This window comes from Scardinius erythrophthalmus (assembly GCF_964197995.2).
Source record: "Scardinius erythrophthalmus genome assembly, chromosome: 21".
NCBI classification, from domain to species: Eukaryota; Metazoa; Chordata; class Actinopteri; order Cypriniformes; family Leuciscidae; genus Scardinius; species Scardinius erythrophthalmus.
The window spans coordinates 2,599,379-2,614,795 of NC_138241.1; the positions used below are offsets into that span (position 1 = coordinate 2,599,379).

General features: G+C 39.6%; 1 protein-coding gene across 1 annotated transcript in view; it reads left to right on the top strand.

Annotated features, from left to right (window-relative positions):
* pcsk2 (proprotein convertase subtilisin/kexin type 2) overlaps nt 1-15,417 on the top strand; it is a 75,187-nt gene that overhangs the window by 11,882 nt on the left and 47,888 nt on the right. Inside the window, exons 3-5 of the mRNA XM_081350921.1 lie at nt 3,668-3,781; nt 4,179-4,287; nt 5,342-5,379. Of these exons, the coding sequence (XP_081207047.1) occupies nt 3,668-3,781; nt 4,179-4,287; nt 5,342-5,379 (261 nt within the window). The remainder of the gene's footprint in view (nt 1-3,667; nt 3,782-4,178; nt 4,288-5,341; nt 5,380-15,417) is intronic.

Here is a 15,417-nt window from a genome sequence, read left to right on the forward strand (position 1 = left end):
CATGCGTGCTCGCTCTAGATTCCGGGAGATTTTAACTAATTTGCGCCATAAATAGTGGTCCATCCAGTAGTTAAGAGCCTGAATTGTTTATAGTAATTCTGAAATTTAGTGCACACGAGTGAAAAAAAATACAGCACAGAAGAATGTCTAATTTAGCGTGAGATTTCTTTGTTAAGCGTGAGAGCGTGAGATTGAGGCTGAATGCGTGACTGTCACGCCAGATGCGTGAGAGTTGGCAACCCTGTGGGTCTCCAGCAATATGAGGGATGCTTTAATATAATTGCACGACTGAGAGATATACATACACTTACAGACAGCTTTTGTGTTTTTGAATTAGTGATGCACGATATATCGGCCACCATATCGGTAGCGGACGATATATGAGAATTCATAATGTTATCGTTATCGGCCTAATAAGAAAATTTTTCCGAAATATTAAAGCCGATAAATAATGGATTATTTCCTTCAGCTGAGGCACTTCAGATGCGCACTGTTGGAATTGCTTGAAATATGATTGTAATCACTTCAAAAACAGGAAAATACAGTAAAGTGCAACATGTGGACCGCAAATCTGTCATATCGGCTACATAACATTATAATGACAACATTATAATTGTGTGTTTGGGACATGGCTTTTACTGGTGAGATTTTATTTTTTGTAATCAGGCTCTCAAAATGTATATACAAATTTGGATTTAGATTTATCGGCCAATGTATCGTTTATCGGCTTTCAAATATAAAGAATTATTGGTTATCGGCCAAAATGTTCATATCGGTTCATCCCTATTTTAAATGTTAGCGTTTTAGTCTTGGTAAAAAAATTGTATGGATGTAAAGGTGCAAAGTAACAATTTGCCAGAACTATGCTTTTCATAATCGACTCTTATACTGTATAAGGTGGGGAATCTCAGCTGCTCATGAAAATAATTAATATGTCATCAGCTTGCAGTGTTTTAAGGATTAAAATGTTCTCGAATCTGTGTGCTTTCACACTTGTCGATACAACCGAGATCAAAATGAAAACATTTGCAAGCAAAATGGCCGTGGAAATGAGAAATGCTCGTTTGCTGCTAGTGTTTGTGTTGTCTGGAGGGCCGGTTCCTCGCGCCATCAAAGCGCTCTCTGAGGCCGAGTGCAGACTTTCATCTGTCTTTATTTCACATGCAGATGTGAGAGTGTAATTGGGGGTTTCTTTGTCTGCGAGGCCTGGCTGACGTCTCTGGTAGTGACGGGCTTCGGGGGGTTTCTGCGGTGTGGAGGTGAAGGGTCTCGCTGTGAAGTGTCTGCTGTGTGATGCTTTAAAGGACGGCGATCCGACCATGAGTAATCCTGCACTTTGAAACTCTACGAGCTGTGAATATTATGCTCTGCTGTTTGTGTACTGATAAGACCTCATGGATGATCACCAGCAGATGTTGTGTTTTGGATGTTCAGATGTCCGCTAAAGGCTTTTTAGCACGATTAGAGACTTAAGATAATAACGTTCAGTTGTACAGTAGTCATTTATAAGTGGTTAGTTAATGATGAACTAATCATTTACAAAACATTCATAAATGATTAGCAAGTGAAATGCTAACATTTCATGTATGTGTTGTAGGTTGTTATAAGTCATTTACAATTTTTAATGATTAACTAATCATTTACAAAACATGACTATGCATTTCATAAATGTTTAATAAATGATGTTACTTTTTTTGTATGTTTTGAGTAAATAAGGCGTAAGATCTACGAATCTTATCTACGAATGATGTGAAACACATTTACAAGTGATGAATAGTTTACACTTTAGATTAGGGGATGCAGAAAGTGTTGTAAATGATTTCTTCATGCATTTACATATCACTGTGATGAACACTGTTACAAATGATCTGTACGTGTAAACATTTACAACACTTTCTGCACCCATTTCTACATACATACAAAAAAAAAAACATAATTTATTAAACATTTATAAAACGCATATTCATGTTTTATAAATCAATTGTAAATAACTGAATCTACAAAACATACATACAATAATTAACATATCACTTATTAATCATTTATGAACGCATAGTGATGTTTCATAAATAATTAGTTAATCATTTACTAATCACTTGTAAATGACTTGTAACGGAATTTACAAAACATACATACATTTATGAATGTTTTGTAAATGATTAGTTCATCATTAACTAACCACTTATAAATGACTTACAACTGAACGTTATTATAAAGTGTTACCGATATGACTTAAAGGCAGGGTAGGCAGGTTTTTTCTAAAAAAACATTTTCCCAAGTTTGTTTAAACTGTCTTTATATACCAATACATAATAAAAATGTAAGTACTCTGAAAAAGAGAGTATAAAAATCGAGTGTCTGTAGTCCAGGGCTGCAATAAACACAGCTACTTATGTCCATTCACTCCACCCCCTCCCTTCTGGGCTCCTCCCAAAGCCACGCCCCCAAAACACATGAACGCGCGATGCCGACCGCTCAGCTGGAGGAGGACGCGTTTGCCAGCGCCGAGCGGAGAGGAGCGCAGTGCATGCAGTGACATCATGTCAGAATCACATGTAATAAAATACCTAACTTTATCATTATGACCCTTGAGGTCCCTCAGTTGTCGCCACTGCTGGAAAGCCACGCCGATATTGACTCTCGTCTGACTTCTTGCTTTATCCAAAGACTTTTTGGTCGTAGCCTTTTCGAATACTGTCTTCCTTTTTTTGCCTTGTTTGCCTTCGCTGACTGTATATGCAGGTATTGGGAATTTTGACTGCTCTTTCTCTGCCATAATAGTGATTCTTCCTAGCTTTCGTGCCTCTTCGCCTCCTCGAGTCAAACGGGTGCGCGCATGTGGGTGGCTCCTGTAGCGGCAGGGGTGGTAGCCATGGTAGCGAGGGAGAGTGATAGTCGCCCAGCCAATCATTTCATTCGTTCCGAATGGACATAAGTAGCTGTGTTTATTGCGCCCTGAGAGGACTACAGACACTCGATTTTTATACTCTCTTTTTCAGAGTACTTACATTTTAATTATGTATTGGTATATAAAGACAGATTAAAGGGGTAGTTCACCCAAAAATGAAAATTCTGTCATCATTTACTCTCCCTCAAGTTGTTCCAAACCTGTATGATTTCCTTTCTTCAGCTAAACACAAAAGAAGATATTTTAAAGAAGTTTGGTAATTAAACAGTTGCTGGTCCCATTGACATCCATAGTATTCTTTTTTCTTACTATGGAAGTCAATGGGGTCCATCAGTCGTTTGGTTACCGACTTTCTTCAAAATATCTTCTTCTGTGTTCAGCAGAAGAAAGAAAGTCATACAGGTTTGGAACAACTTGAGGGAGAGTAAGTGATCACAGAGTTTTCATTTTTGGGTGAACTATCCCTTTAAACAAATTTGGGAAAAAGTTTTTTAGAAAAAACCTGCCTACCCCCGCTTTAATGAATTCGCTTAAAGTTTCCCTGTAGTCACTAATTTTATCCCTTAAATCTTATCTTTGATCACCTAAATGACATTTAAATGTTTTTTCCTGTTAATTGTTTTTCATGCCTTAAAATCGCTTGAATGTAACTCCAGTATTTTTTGGATGCAACACGGTATTCAAGCAAAAAAGTCAGAAAGTCAGAGTCTGAAGCTTGAAATCCAATGAAATCCAAAGTAAGTTGCCTTTGTTTTTCAGGTGAAAAATGTGTTTCCTCAGGAGGGTTTTGGCCGTCAAAAGAGGGGCTACAGAGAAATCAGTAACTTTGACGTCAACATGACTGACCCGCTTTTCACCAAGCAGTGGTATCTTGTAAGTAATTATTGTTCATGATGTCTTCATTTTATTTGACCTTCAGCATTGGAACTGATTGTACTGCATTAGTCGGGAATCGCTGATGACTCTTCATTTAAACGCTTTTCCTCATTAGCCGTCACCGTAAACATCGGTGCGTGAGCCATCATCAAAACACGTTGATATCTTCTTTATTTCTCCAGGGCTTATCTTGACAGGCATCCCTGTCTGTTTTGCCCTGGAGAACGTTCTTTAATTTAGTTTGTCAGTTATAAACACTCCACAGCAGGGTTTCAGTGAAGTGTAATATCTGTGTGACATTTATTTTCCCTTCCACGCCTCCTCCCTCATGACATCTAATTCTCAGTGCGTTGGATGCTCAGCCCGTGTGACGCTTTCGCTATTGTTTGATTAGATAAACACAGGCCAGGCGGACGGGACCCCGGGGCTGGACCTGAACGTGGCAGAAGCCTGGAGCATGGGCTTCACCGGCAAAGGAGTGACCATCGCCATCATGGACGACGGTGAGCGAAGCCTGTCCACCAAACACTGTCGCCGTGTGAATGAATCTGTTTTCAGTTGAAACGGTGTCGTGTTAGCGGCTCCTAAGTTAATAATTAAAGATGTTTGCAACAGAAGTCAATTAATCAAAACTAACTTTATCTGGACAATAACTTTATTCTAGATCTGCTGTAAAGCCTAAACAATCTCTGTTACTGTAATCTCCTGTTATCACTGCAAAGCTGATTTGAAACAATCTATATTGTTAAAAATGCTATATAAATGAAGCTGACTTGACTTGACTGGACTTGACATAGACCAGTTATATATGAGTTAAAGTGCCACTATTATGCTTTATTGGATATTTCCTTTCATGCAGTGTGTAATAGAGCTGTTTGAGAGTGTAAAAGGTCTGATAAGTTAAGATCAAAGTGCAGATAAATGGAGTTATTGACTCCTAAAAGAAAGAAGTGATTCTGAACTGAAACGAGTCGTGAGTAATTCAGTCTCACTTCCTGATGAACCTGCGTGGGCTTGTGACTAATTTGCATAATGCCAGCCGCTGGTCTTGATTGGCTGATCAGCGTCTCTTAGCCCCGCCCTCAAACACTGTAGTTTATCTGAGACTGGAAGAGTTTGGTTCGTGTTGTTCATGTCGAGAAGACGCTGTTTTCTGAGATTGATACGGTAAAACCCACGCCATCGTTACTGTTCGTATCACTGTGATCAAGAGCTGAGATTCAGATATGATAATGAGCGTTTGCTTTCTGACCAATCAGAGCAGAGCAGCTCTCAGAGAGGCGGGGCTTAGAGAGACTGAATCTTCAATGGAAGCGTTTCAGACACTGAGAGAAAAGAGCTGATGCTGACGTGGAGATTATGAGTTAAATAAAGTTTTTTTTTTTTACCTCAGATACATGTAAACCCGGTATAGGAGACTCTGAAACAACATTAAGAATCTTTAAAATAACACAATAGAGGCACTTTATAGGCTTGATAATGTTTAGTATTGTTTGCAAATTTCATCATGTAAAGATTGAATGCCCAATAACGTACTATTTTAACATCACCTTGCAGGTATTGATTATCTACATCCAGATCTTGCCTCAAATTATGTAAGTACTTTTTTCATTTGATCCTCATATTTAATATTTATATAATATTTGAAGTAAATTGTAAGTATTGTAAAGACTTTGCAATAAGGTCCCATTTTTAATGCATTACAGAATGTATTAATTTTTTATTAAAATTAGCTAATAAAAATACAACTGTACATTGTTAGTTCATGTCAGCTTGTCCATGAAATAATAATAAAAGATACAACTTATGATTTCAATGTAGTAGTTAATGTTGAAATTAACATTAGCTAAGATTAATAAATGCTTTAGAAGTATTTTTCATTGTTAGTTCATCTTAACTAATGCAGTTAAAGACTGTTAACTAATGGAACCTTGTTGTAATGTGTGACAGTTGAAGTACTTTTAATCTGTGAAGTATTTATTTAGCTGAACTGGTTATTTAATAGATAAACCATTTCAAACATTATTTTATTATCGTATACACAGTTACAATCATGTGATATGACTCACATTGTGATATGAAGCTTTGGTCATGCCGCACACATTGAGTTCCTCTCGTCTCACGTCTAGAACTCAGATTAACTAACTGGTTAATGTGGAGCGCTAAACAAGCAAACTCCTCTGTGGCAAAATAATGCGTTGTTTTCCGTTTCTCAACCTAATTAATGTTTAATGTTCATGCGGCTTATGAAGCTTTGCAGCATGTAGACAGTGGAATAAATCCAGCGCATGGCAATGATCCCTGCTGTAAAGGTTTGCAAAGAAAGGCTTTCTTTTCTTCAAACAGATGACACATTTGCATCCTGTGCGCAATTAAATATGCAGCTAATGGTTGAGTTCTCTTCCCCGCTGAGAGGGGATTTGCTGCACCTTGGCAATTAAGAAATACTGCCACACATCATACATCAGTGCCTTACTTGCATGCACACAGTAGATCTCTTTCCATCTTTACTTCACCCTGTGTCTCTCAGAAGAGATGCACTATTTTCTGTCTGCCAGTCCTTCACGACTCTCGATAAATCAGGCTGGGGGAAGACTAAATGCTAAAATACTCTTACAGTGTTTCCTGCACTTATGGTGAGTGGCAGTGTCCAGGCAAAGGCAATGATGTTTTAGTTATGATGTTTAGAGTTTAGAGCTTGTCAGTCTGAAATGAATGTGAGGAAAGGATGAACAAAACAAAGTCTATAAATAGTTAATGCATTTTCCTTTTGTGTTGTCTTTACAATTACAACCAAAAGCTGCACCATGTGGCATTGTATCAGTATTTATATTCCGAGTTGTGTTGCGGTAAAGTGTTGTGTTGTGTCTCACCGAGTGTAACCATTTGACGTCATTGACGCAGAATGCACTGCGCACCTAAAATGGCGCCCCCCCCATTGTCCAAAATATGTTTAAAACGATGTGGATTTTTAAAAATAACATAAATCTTTCATGGGTTTTCTACCACATATTTTAGTAAGAGACATCATTTACGTTATATTAGGCCATACAAGTCTTAATACCTGGGGTTCCCTTTAAGAGCATACAGTCTCCTAGTGGAGGGAGCCCTAGCATTTAAAATGTAATTAACGACCTCAGTTGAGAGACCAGAATCTACGAGCTGTAACCCCTCAGGGACCAGACCCACAGTTTCCAGAACCCTCGCCAGAACTCCCAGGAGACTCCTTGGAGGTGAGGAGATCTTCTGCCTGGCCAAACCTCTACCATATGGACTCCACTACTTGAGGATGGAGTCGCCAATCCCCGGGCCTCAGCCCCTTACTTTGCTCCTGAATTTAGGTGTCCAGGAATGTACACTGCCCTCAGGTAGAGCAGTTATCCGGTGCTTCTTGGGGACAAGAAAATAATGGCTTTAACGAGTTTCTTATTGAGGGGGACATATGTTCTGAGGCCCCTTTGTCCAAGCGAGACTGTCGCTCCTGCGTTAGCAATGGAATATGTATATATATATCTGATCTGGCTTCACCATAGTGGGGAGCATGCCATTGAAATGAGGAGGATGAGATTTAAACTGAATTCTGTAGCCGTATTCTATAGTCCATAGAACCCAAGGAGAGACGTTCGGCAGAAGAGGTATTTGTGAGTTGAGACGGGCCAAAAAACCCTCTGGAAACCGCTATTCCACCAAACACCGGAGCTGGCAGGGTCGAAAGAGAGATGGGGCATGTAGGTCGGTACCACTCTCTCTCCCTCGAAGGGGCTCACCAGTAAGGGCTTGGCGTCAGGATTTCTTTTTCTTGGCTGCCTGGGAAGCAAAAACAGACCTGAGATCTCCTTAGGGACCGGAGGCTGCTAGTCCCAGCGAGGGACGAACTTCTGGAATCCATCAGATTGCTTCGTTTGCCACTTGAAACCTATTGACAGTGGTGTTGATCATGTCGACAAATAGGCCAGATGGCGAGATAAGGGCATCCAGCAGAAAAGCTTTCTCTTTTTCCTTGATCTCTTACAGGTTTAGCCACAGGTGCCTCTCTGTAGCTACTCTGGCTGCCGTTGAATGGCCGATAGCGTGGGCCATATGTTGGTGTCTCGAAGAGACTGGTCTGTGGCTCTGCGGTGCTCTTTAACCGCGTTAGGGACCAGGCCCTTGCTGGCATCCAGTTCAGCAGGTCAGCCTGTTAGAGGCCTTGCCAACCGGTGCTGATATTCTACGGCACGGCCTGGACGGCAAGGCTGGCCTTTTCAAAGATGATGCCAAAGCAGGAGAGAGTTAAACGCGAGTGTTTCCTAAACCATTGGCATTGATTTATACCCCTCAATAGCCGAATAGGCTATGAACAGAAGGGAGGTACTCGTCCAAACCGGAGGAAATCCCAGAGTGAGCTTCCAAATCCAGAACAGAAAATGTTCCCTTAGTGTTAATGCAATGACGCAGTGTCGAAGTTCCCTCGAAAGGGAACCTGTCACCGCAACATTGGCTCAGCCAATGAGATTGGGACAGGGCTATCTGTTTGACTGATCAGTTTAAAACAGTCATTTTGCAGTTCCTCGTGTGACTAAAAAAAGTGTTGTTTAAGTATAGATTTTTTGTTTAGTATATACTAGCAGTGCAACGATTCCCTCATGTCAAGATTCGATACATATCACGATACTGAACTCACAATATGATATTATTGCGATACTCCAAGACAAAAAAAGAACTGCTGATTTAAATACTAAATTTGATATTACATTGTGTGTGTAAGTTAATAGGCGTGGACTTGGTGCTGAAACCCAAAGCACAGGACAATAGAGACACCAGAATAACAATTTTCATGATTCTGAAGCTTAAAATACAGAATTATTTTAGATATGCTTGATCTCTGTCACTGACTAGATATATTTAAAATAATGTAGGACACTTTTTACTGGTAACATCAGACATTTGGCATTATCAGGACCACAAATATTCCCTCATTGCATTATTATACATTATATTCAACATTATATATAGTAGTTTAATGTAGTACTGACACTAAAACTCTGAAAACTCTCACACAGTAATTTTCATTTTGGGTGAACTATACACAATACATATTGTTGCATTTTTGTATTGTGTTATATTGTGACATGATATATTGTTACACCCCTAAGTATATACAGTATTTACTGCGGAAGTTCTTCTTCCAAACCACTAAAATAACTATCAATGAAATCTTAATGGAATCGAAATGGGAGTCGGAACCAGAATATTTCACGAATGCTTCTCCGCCAGTGAAGTAGAGCTGTTATTGTTCTGAGACCCGCTGAGCTCTGAGAGCCGCAGGAGCCGTGGATGTGCACCACAGATGAGTTTAACCCAAAAATAACCTGGGTTTGACTGCGGAGGAGGATGATGTCTCCAGCCGGGCCCAGCTGAAGCATAATTCACCATGTCCTCCCCTGCTACTGTTTTATTTAGCATCAATTCCTCCCAGACATCCCCGTTACTCACCATTAGCAGCAGAACTATACTTGCTGAAAGACAGAATGTAAACGTTTGTTTTTGTGTTTGTGTGTGTGTGTGCCTGAAGGGTACGAGGTTAAAAATAGATTCAGAATAATTTTCCTAATAAGGACTAATGTGGGATGAGGAGTGAATTAGCATAATCGTTTGAAGGATTGTTTCCGACAGGGGACTGGATTTAATTCATCGCTTGCTAACTGCGGTCTCCAGGCGGCAGCCAAATGGAGACTTGCCAAAGAACAGGCCGAATCATGCTCAGCTGCTGCTGAATTCACTGCGCTTTATGTGTGTCTTTCAACATGCTTTCCTCTATGGTATTCGGTTTCCATGGTGATTAAAATGATGTCATACACACACACACTCAAGGGTTTTAGAGCATTTTTTAAACTTTGACCTCACAAATGTAGCATGAGTGGAACTATTTAGTGAACATTAATCTAATTTTGTGCAATGCAAAAATTATGTTTTCCCTTTGAATTAAGTTTATTTTTCGAACCCCATTAGCAGATATTTTGAAAACAAAACTTAATATCTTAAGTCATTTTGCTTCTCGAGTAAATTAATCATGATTTATGGATGTTTAGATACAGTATTTGTACTGGAAAGCGAGTAAGAAAAAAAGCAATAAGCCACTTGAGGCTGTGTGCTACAGTGATTTTACGAGTGTATAGGGGTAATAGACCCTTGACTTCCCCTAATTCCCCTTAACTGTTGTAAAATCATAAACACCCGGTTTCACAGACATAGTCCGAGACTAAACTGCATGTTTGAGCTGTTTTAAAGGAGAACTCCGGTCAATTTTAACATTGAGCTCATTTTTTTGTACATTTGGAGTGCTGTCAATACAGAGAACAACGACAAAAATCGGTGTTGCCTACACCGAGTTATTCTATTTTTAAAATTTGCACCCTGTTGACTTCAATGGGGCAAGTACTAAACCTGCTTTTAGCCTCTTAACATCCTTGATGTGTCATTACAAGTGCACAGAAAATGTGAGTGATTCCTTCTGAGTGAACACGAGTGGATCTGACTGCAGTAGATGTGAAAGAAATGTATAAAAATGATGTTATTTAAGCCAGCGCACATACCTCTGTTTACATCCTGCTTTCGGTTGAAGTCCAAAGTAGTCGATTGCCGAGTTCACGCGCGTGATCATAGGTAACTAAACCTATGCGCGTGAACTCGGCAATCACGCGCAGGAGGAGCGCAGTGCATGCAGTGACTATCAAGCTAGCATATCGATACTGGTAAAGTTTAAAATATACTTTGTTTGATTCGGTAACGAGCTATATTTAGGCTATAGGTAACGAGCTATATTTATAAGGCAAAGCTAGGTTGCATTGATACACGTTTTTCCATTACCATCAGTTACACTGTGATGAAGGTGAATTTCGTGTAAGATTCATAACATATACGGTGTTTTGCATGTAAGAGTTTCCATGATGAAAACATTGTTGACTCTGATGAGGACTAACGTTACACTCCGGTGACAAGTACCGCATCGTCGGTTCGAGGACAGGTCCACTCTGAGGTCGAGGGCGAAGCAGAGGAGGTCATTCAAGAGTGCGGGCAGGGTCCGAGGAAGTAGTTTAGCAAAGTAGCAAAGCTGGCATTGGTACTTTTTGCTGCATTTTCTCAGCCATTGTGCCGCAAACTCCTGCTTACTCGGTGTAGTGAGCTGAATATTTCCGGGAACGGTGACATGTGATGAGTGCACGCAGGGCTGTGCACGCAGTGGTGCTCGGGCACGAGACATGAAGGCATCTGATAGGTTCTTTACATTCGCACCGAATGGCAGTGATTGGTCAGAGTTTTTACTGTCCTACAGCCAGGGGTGCCGCCAGAAATTCTGGGCCCTATGGAAACCAAAATTTCTGGGCCCCCTACATTTTTAACAGATAAAATTTAACCCAATAAACATGCCCTGTATACTTTAAAAAAGATACTTAGCACATTGCGTAGTTAAAATGTCTAAAGATGAGTACAAAGCCTACAAAAACAAGAAAAAAAATTCATTTATACAAATTTGACTTATAAGTCAAACACACACGTAATAACCATATTATTTATATTGGCCTATTTGGTTTTCATAATATAAAATATTAAAATATCTATTTTGTAAACTCCTTATAGCCAATGGTTACTACAGACACATGTTTTATTCGGTTTTTTATATTATTTTTTTCTGGGGCATTTTATTCATATTAAGAACGTCAAGTTTGACATAATCGATGCGTTTTTTCGTATCCGTCATTCTGTGGCTCTGTCAAAACACCATTCAAACCCTTGGATGCGAAAAACGCAGAAAATCGAACCCGATCCGAATTATTATTATTTATTATATTTTTTTTTGACGCACGAAAGTTTCGGAGGCAGTGTGCTAGTGTGATTGACCTAACGTGAGGTTGTATTTATTTTTTAACGTGCTAAAATATCGGACGCGAATTTCGCACGGAGGAAGGAGGACGTGGGTGTGCAGCAGCCGCTGAATCTGTGTAACGTTAGCTATTTTTTACAGTCTATGGTGTAGAGACATGATAACCCAGAGATGTTATTATTGTTGGATGTAAATCATAATTCAGTAATTATTTTACTAAGCTAGCTAGATAAAAGCAGGTCATGTAGCAACAAAAGTTTTGGAATACAGGAATAGGGCAAGATACCTTTCTTTTTGAGAAACTGTGTGACATACTGTCGACTTCGGCCTTCTCTGTCTTCTCTTTCCTTTCCTTTTTTGATGCCCTAACTTTTGATGTGACATGCCTGCGTGTGTCTGCGCTGCATCATAGCAAGTGCAATAAGCAAGAGACGTTACACTAGAGATCGTAGCTCGGACAGAGCAGGTGGAATGAACCATTGTAAGGGGGAGGGGTGTGACTGAAACAGTAAATACATTATTTGTTTTTTAAATATTAAATCTATGGTCAAAACGGACAAAATACACATTTAGTTGCATGAGGGGCCCTAGCACATTTAATGTATGTATAAAAAAGAGAAAAGCAATAAGAAAAGAAAAAGGGGGTCTGCTCTTCTGGGCCCTAAATCAGCCTGGGCCCTTAGAATCGTCCTAACCTTCCACCCCTTTACGGCGCCCTTGCCTACAGCTGCTACAGAGGTCAGATTTTTTTCATTCCTTTTTCTGAACACATAATGTATTGACTACTATCAGAATGGAAGGACCATTTCACCCAGTATAAAAAAAAATGTTTCTGAACAGGATTACCTACCCTAGCTTTAAATGTCCTAATTGAACTAAGGCCTAATCCTGGCTTAATCTAAACCCTGTCTGTGAAACCGGGCCTATAGTCTATCATGGTTTATAGCTTTTATAAAGTGATGCAAGACTCCCCATTTTGTGGATAATTTTGCAGTAATGATCAACTGAGTGGTCATTATCCCATACTTATTTTTCAGCCATATAATTGATGAAGCGGTGTGTGTATGTGTGGGTGTGTGTGTATGTGTGTGTGTGTGTATTTACAGTATATATATATTAGCGATGCACGATATATCGGCCACCATATCGGTATCGGCCGATATATTTGTTAATGTTATCATTTTTGGCCCGATTAGAAAATTTGGCCGATATAATAAAACCATAAATAATGGATTATTTCCTTCAGCTGAGACACTCCAGATGCGCACTGTTCAACATGATGATTTTGAATTGCTTGAAATATGATTGAAATCACTTCAAAAAAGGAAAACACTGTAAAGTGCAACATGTGCAGCACTTTCATATCGGCTACATGACATTATAATGAGAACATTAAAAGTGTGTGCTTGGGACAGGGCTTTTAATGTTGAGACTTTTGTTTTTGTAATGTTTTGGCAGTTTTGTTTGGTTCTGTCTCTCAAAAATCATTAAAATAAATTTGTATTTAGATTTATCGGCCAATATATCGGTTATTGCTTTAAAATATAAAGAATTATCGGTTATCGGTATTGGCCCTTTTTTTTTTTGCCATTTAAATGGTGCATCCCTAATACCCTGTATATAAATACATTGCAATTCAGAATATCACTATTACTGATGATGTTTTGAAGCACTGATGCAATTTCATGTTTTCGTCTTGCTCTCCATTAATGAAGTCTCTGGGGCAGAGAAGAATACTTCCTCTCCTCTGAGAGAGCTGAAGTGAAGGCCGGCATGAACGGCAGAATCTGAATCTCCATGATTGCACTGATGGATTATGGGACACACACACTGCTGTAAAGCACAGGACTGATGTGTCATCTGGGAGCCGTTCGCTCTGGGACTGCTGTCCATTATCATGCTCTACTTTCTCTGAGTGCAGACTCCGAGAAACTGGACTTTTTTTCTATGGCAGGAACATGAGCTATGTTTCCATCCACCTATTTTTATGTGAATTTTGGGATATAGCGTAAAAAAAAGGGATGGATACGGCAAGATGCGCATGAATTCTAATAATGCTCATATAAATGTATGTGCCCGATTGAAGTGGATAAATTTTTTCATCCGATGAGAAGAAATGCACATAAACTACGATGGAAACACATTAGCAGAATAGATCCCTCAACCTCATGTGACTTTGCCTCAGCGTCAGCTGTGATTGGATAACTGGAGTAACCAGTGGACCAATGGTGTCGCAGCATCTCTTATGTTGGTTTGGTGTTTCTGAAACGCCGGAGTCGAAGTGTGTGATCAATGATTTGGTTTAATTCCCTTCCAGAAGCGTCTCACACACACGAGTGTGTTCCTGAACACCAGCATCCGAACGCCAGAGAACATGACAGCGTTTACTGTGTTTCGTTTGACGCTCTGAGACACACTCGTTCATGATGGAGGGAGAAAGAGCCCGATTGCAGAAACTTACAGTTTTATTCCTGATATTTTGTGCCGATTTCCCAGGAAGTGATGATTTTTGTTATCTTGAACACGTGTTTTCTTCTTATAATTGTTATTATAAAAATTCAGAATGACAATAAGGATAATAAAGTATCATTCATAAAGTTCATAATTTCTGAGGGGAAAATAAATAAGCATGTTGTGACAAATATAAATGATACTTGTTTCTGTTATTTAGTACTTTGATGTTAGGGAGTGTGATGTTACTGTCTACCAATAGTTAAATAGTTAAAGGTAATAGCGGAGGATTTTCCCGAATTTTAGAAAAGAACCGGCCTCTCCACTTTTTGAAAAAATGCACATGCACAACACTCTACCTGCTCCCGAGAGGGAACGCCTATTAAACGTGTGCACGAGAGAGCGTGCACGAGCCTAGTTCTCCTCGTGCACGCTCTGTTTACAAGTTGCTGTCGGCATGGCTCATACAACTTACAACTCTCATACATACTTTCTAAAAGAAGATTTGCACTGTTATGTTGCAAATTATAAACTAACTCAAAAACATTCATGCAAGACAAAATGTCAAATGCCCTTCCGTGTTTTATTTACTTATTCTACTGATCGATTGAGTGAGGACTCAAGACATGATCTGCAATGGAGAAGCAGCTTGTTGCATTTGTGTAATAAATACTATGGTGAACACATTGGAATTATCAAAAATGAACTCACAAGGTTTTAGAACATTTCAGCATGAAACCTTTTACCATTTGGTCATATGGCTACTTTAGACAAACTGAGATGTTTACCGTGTCTGCGCGGTGCGTGACTTGTGCCAGGGCTAGCATCGCTAATCATAGCTTACATTAACTTTTACTAGCAGTGATTTTAAATGCATTTCTCCATTAGCATGGCAAACTTTACCTGTTGAGTAGAAACTTCGTGACTGAGGCATCAGTGGGAAGTCCAACCTGTGCTTTTAGCTTTTAGCGCACACTAGCGTGTGAAATATTCTCCCAAAAACACTCTGGTCTTGTTTCTTTCTTCAGAGGCCTTTCTCTTCTTGTCATACAATTCGTAGACACTTTGTCTCTTGCGTCCCTCAGACCTTTTGAAAAAACCCGGTGAGAACGGCGAGCCTCAATGAATGGCTGAAACCGTAGCTCACCACACACACCTGAAAGTGCGCATGCGCAGAAAGCGAAAACTACCAAGGGACGAGCATATACGACGGCCTTACGTAAACATATCACCAGAATGATTGACAACTAGGAGGACCAATAGTCTTGATGATCCACCCAGAAAAAGAAAATCCTCCACTGTACCTTTAACATTGGGC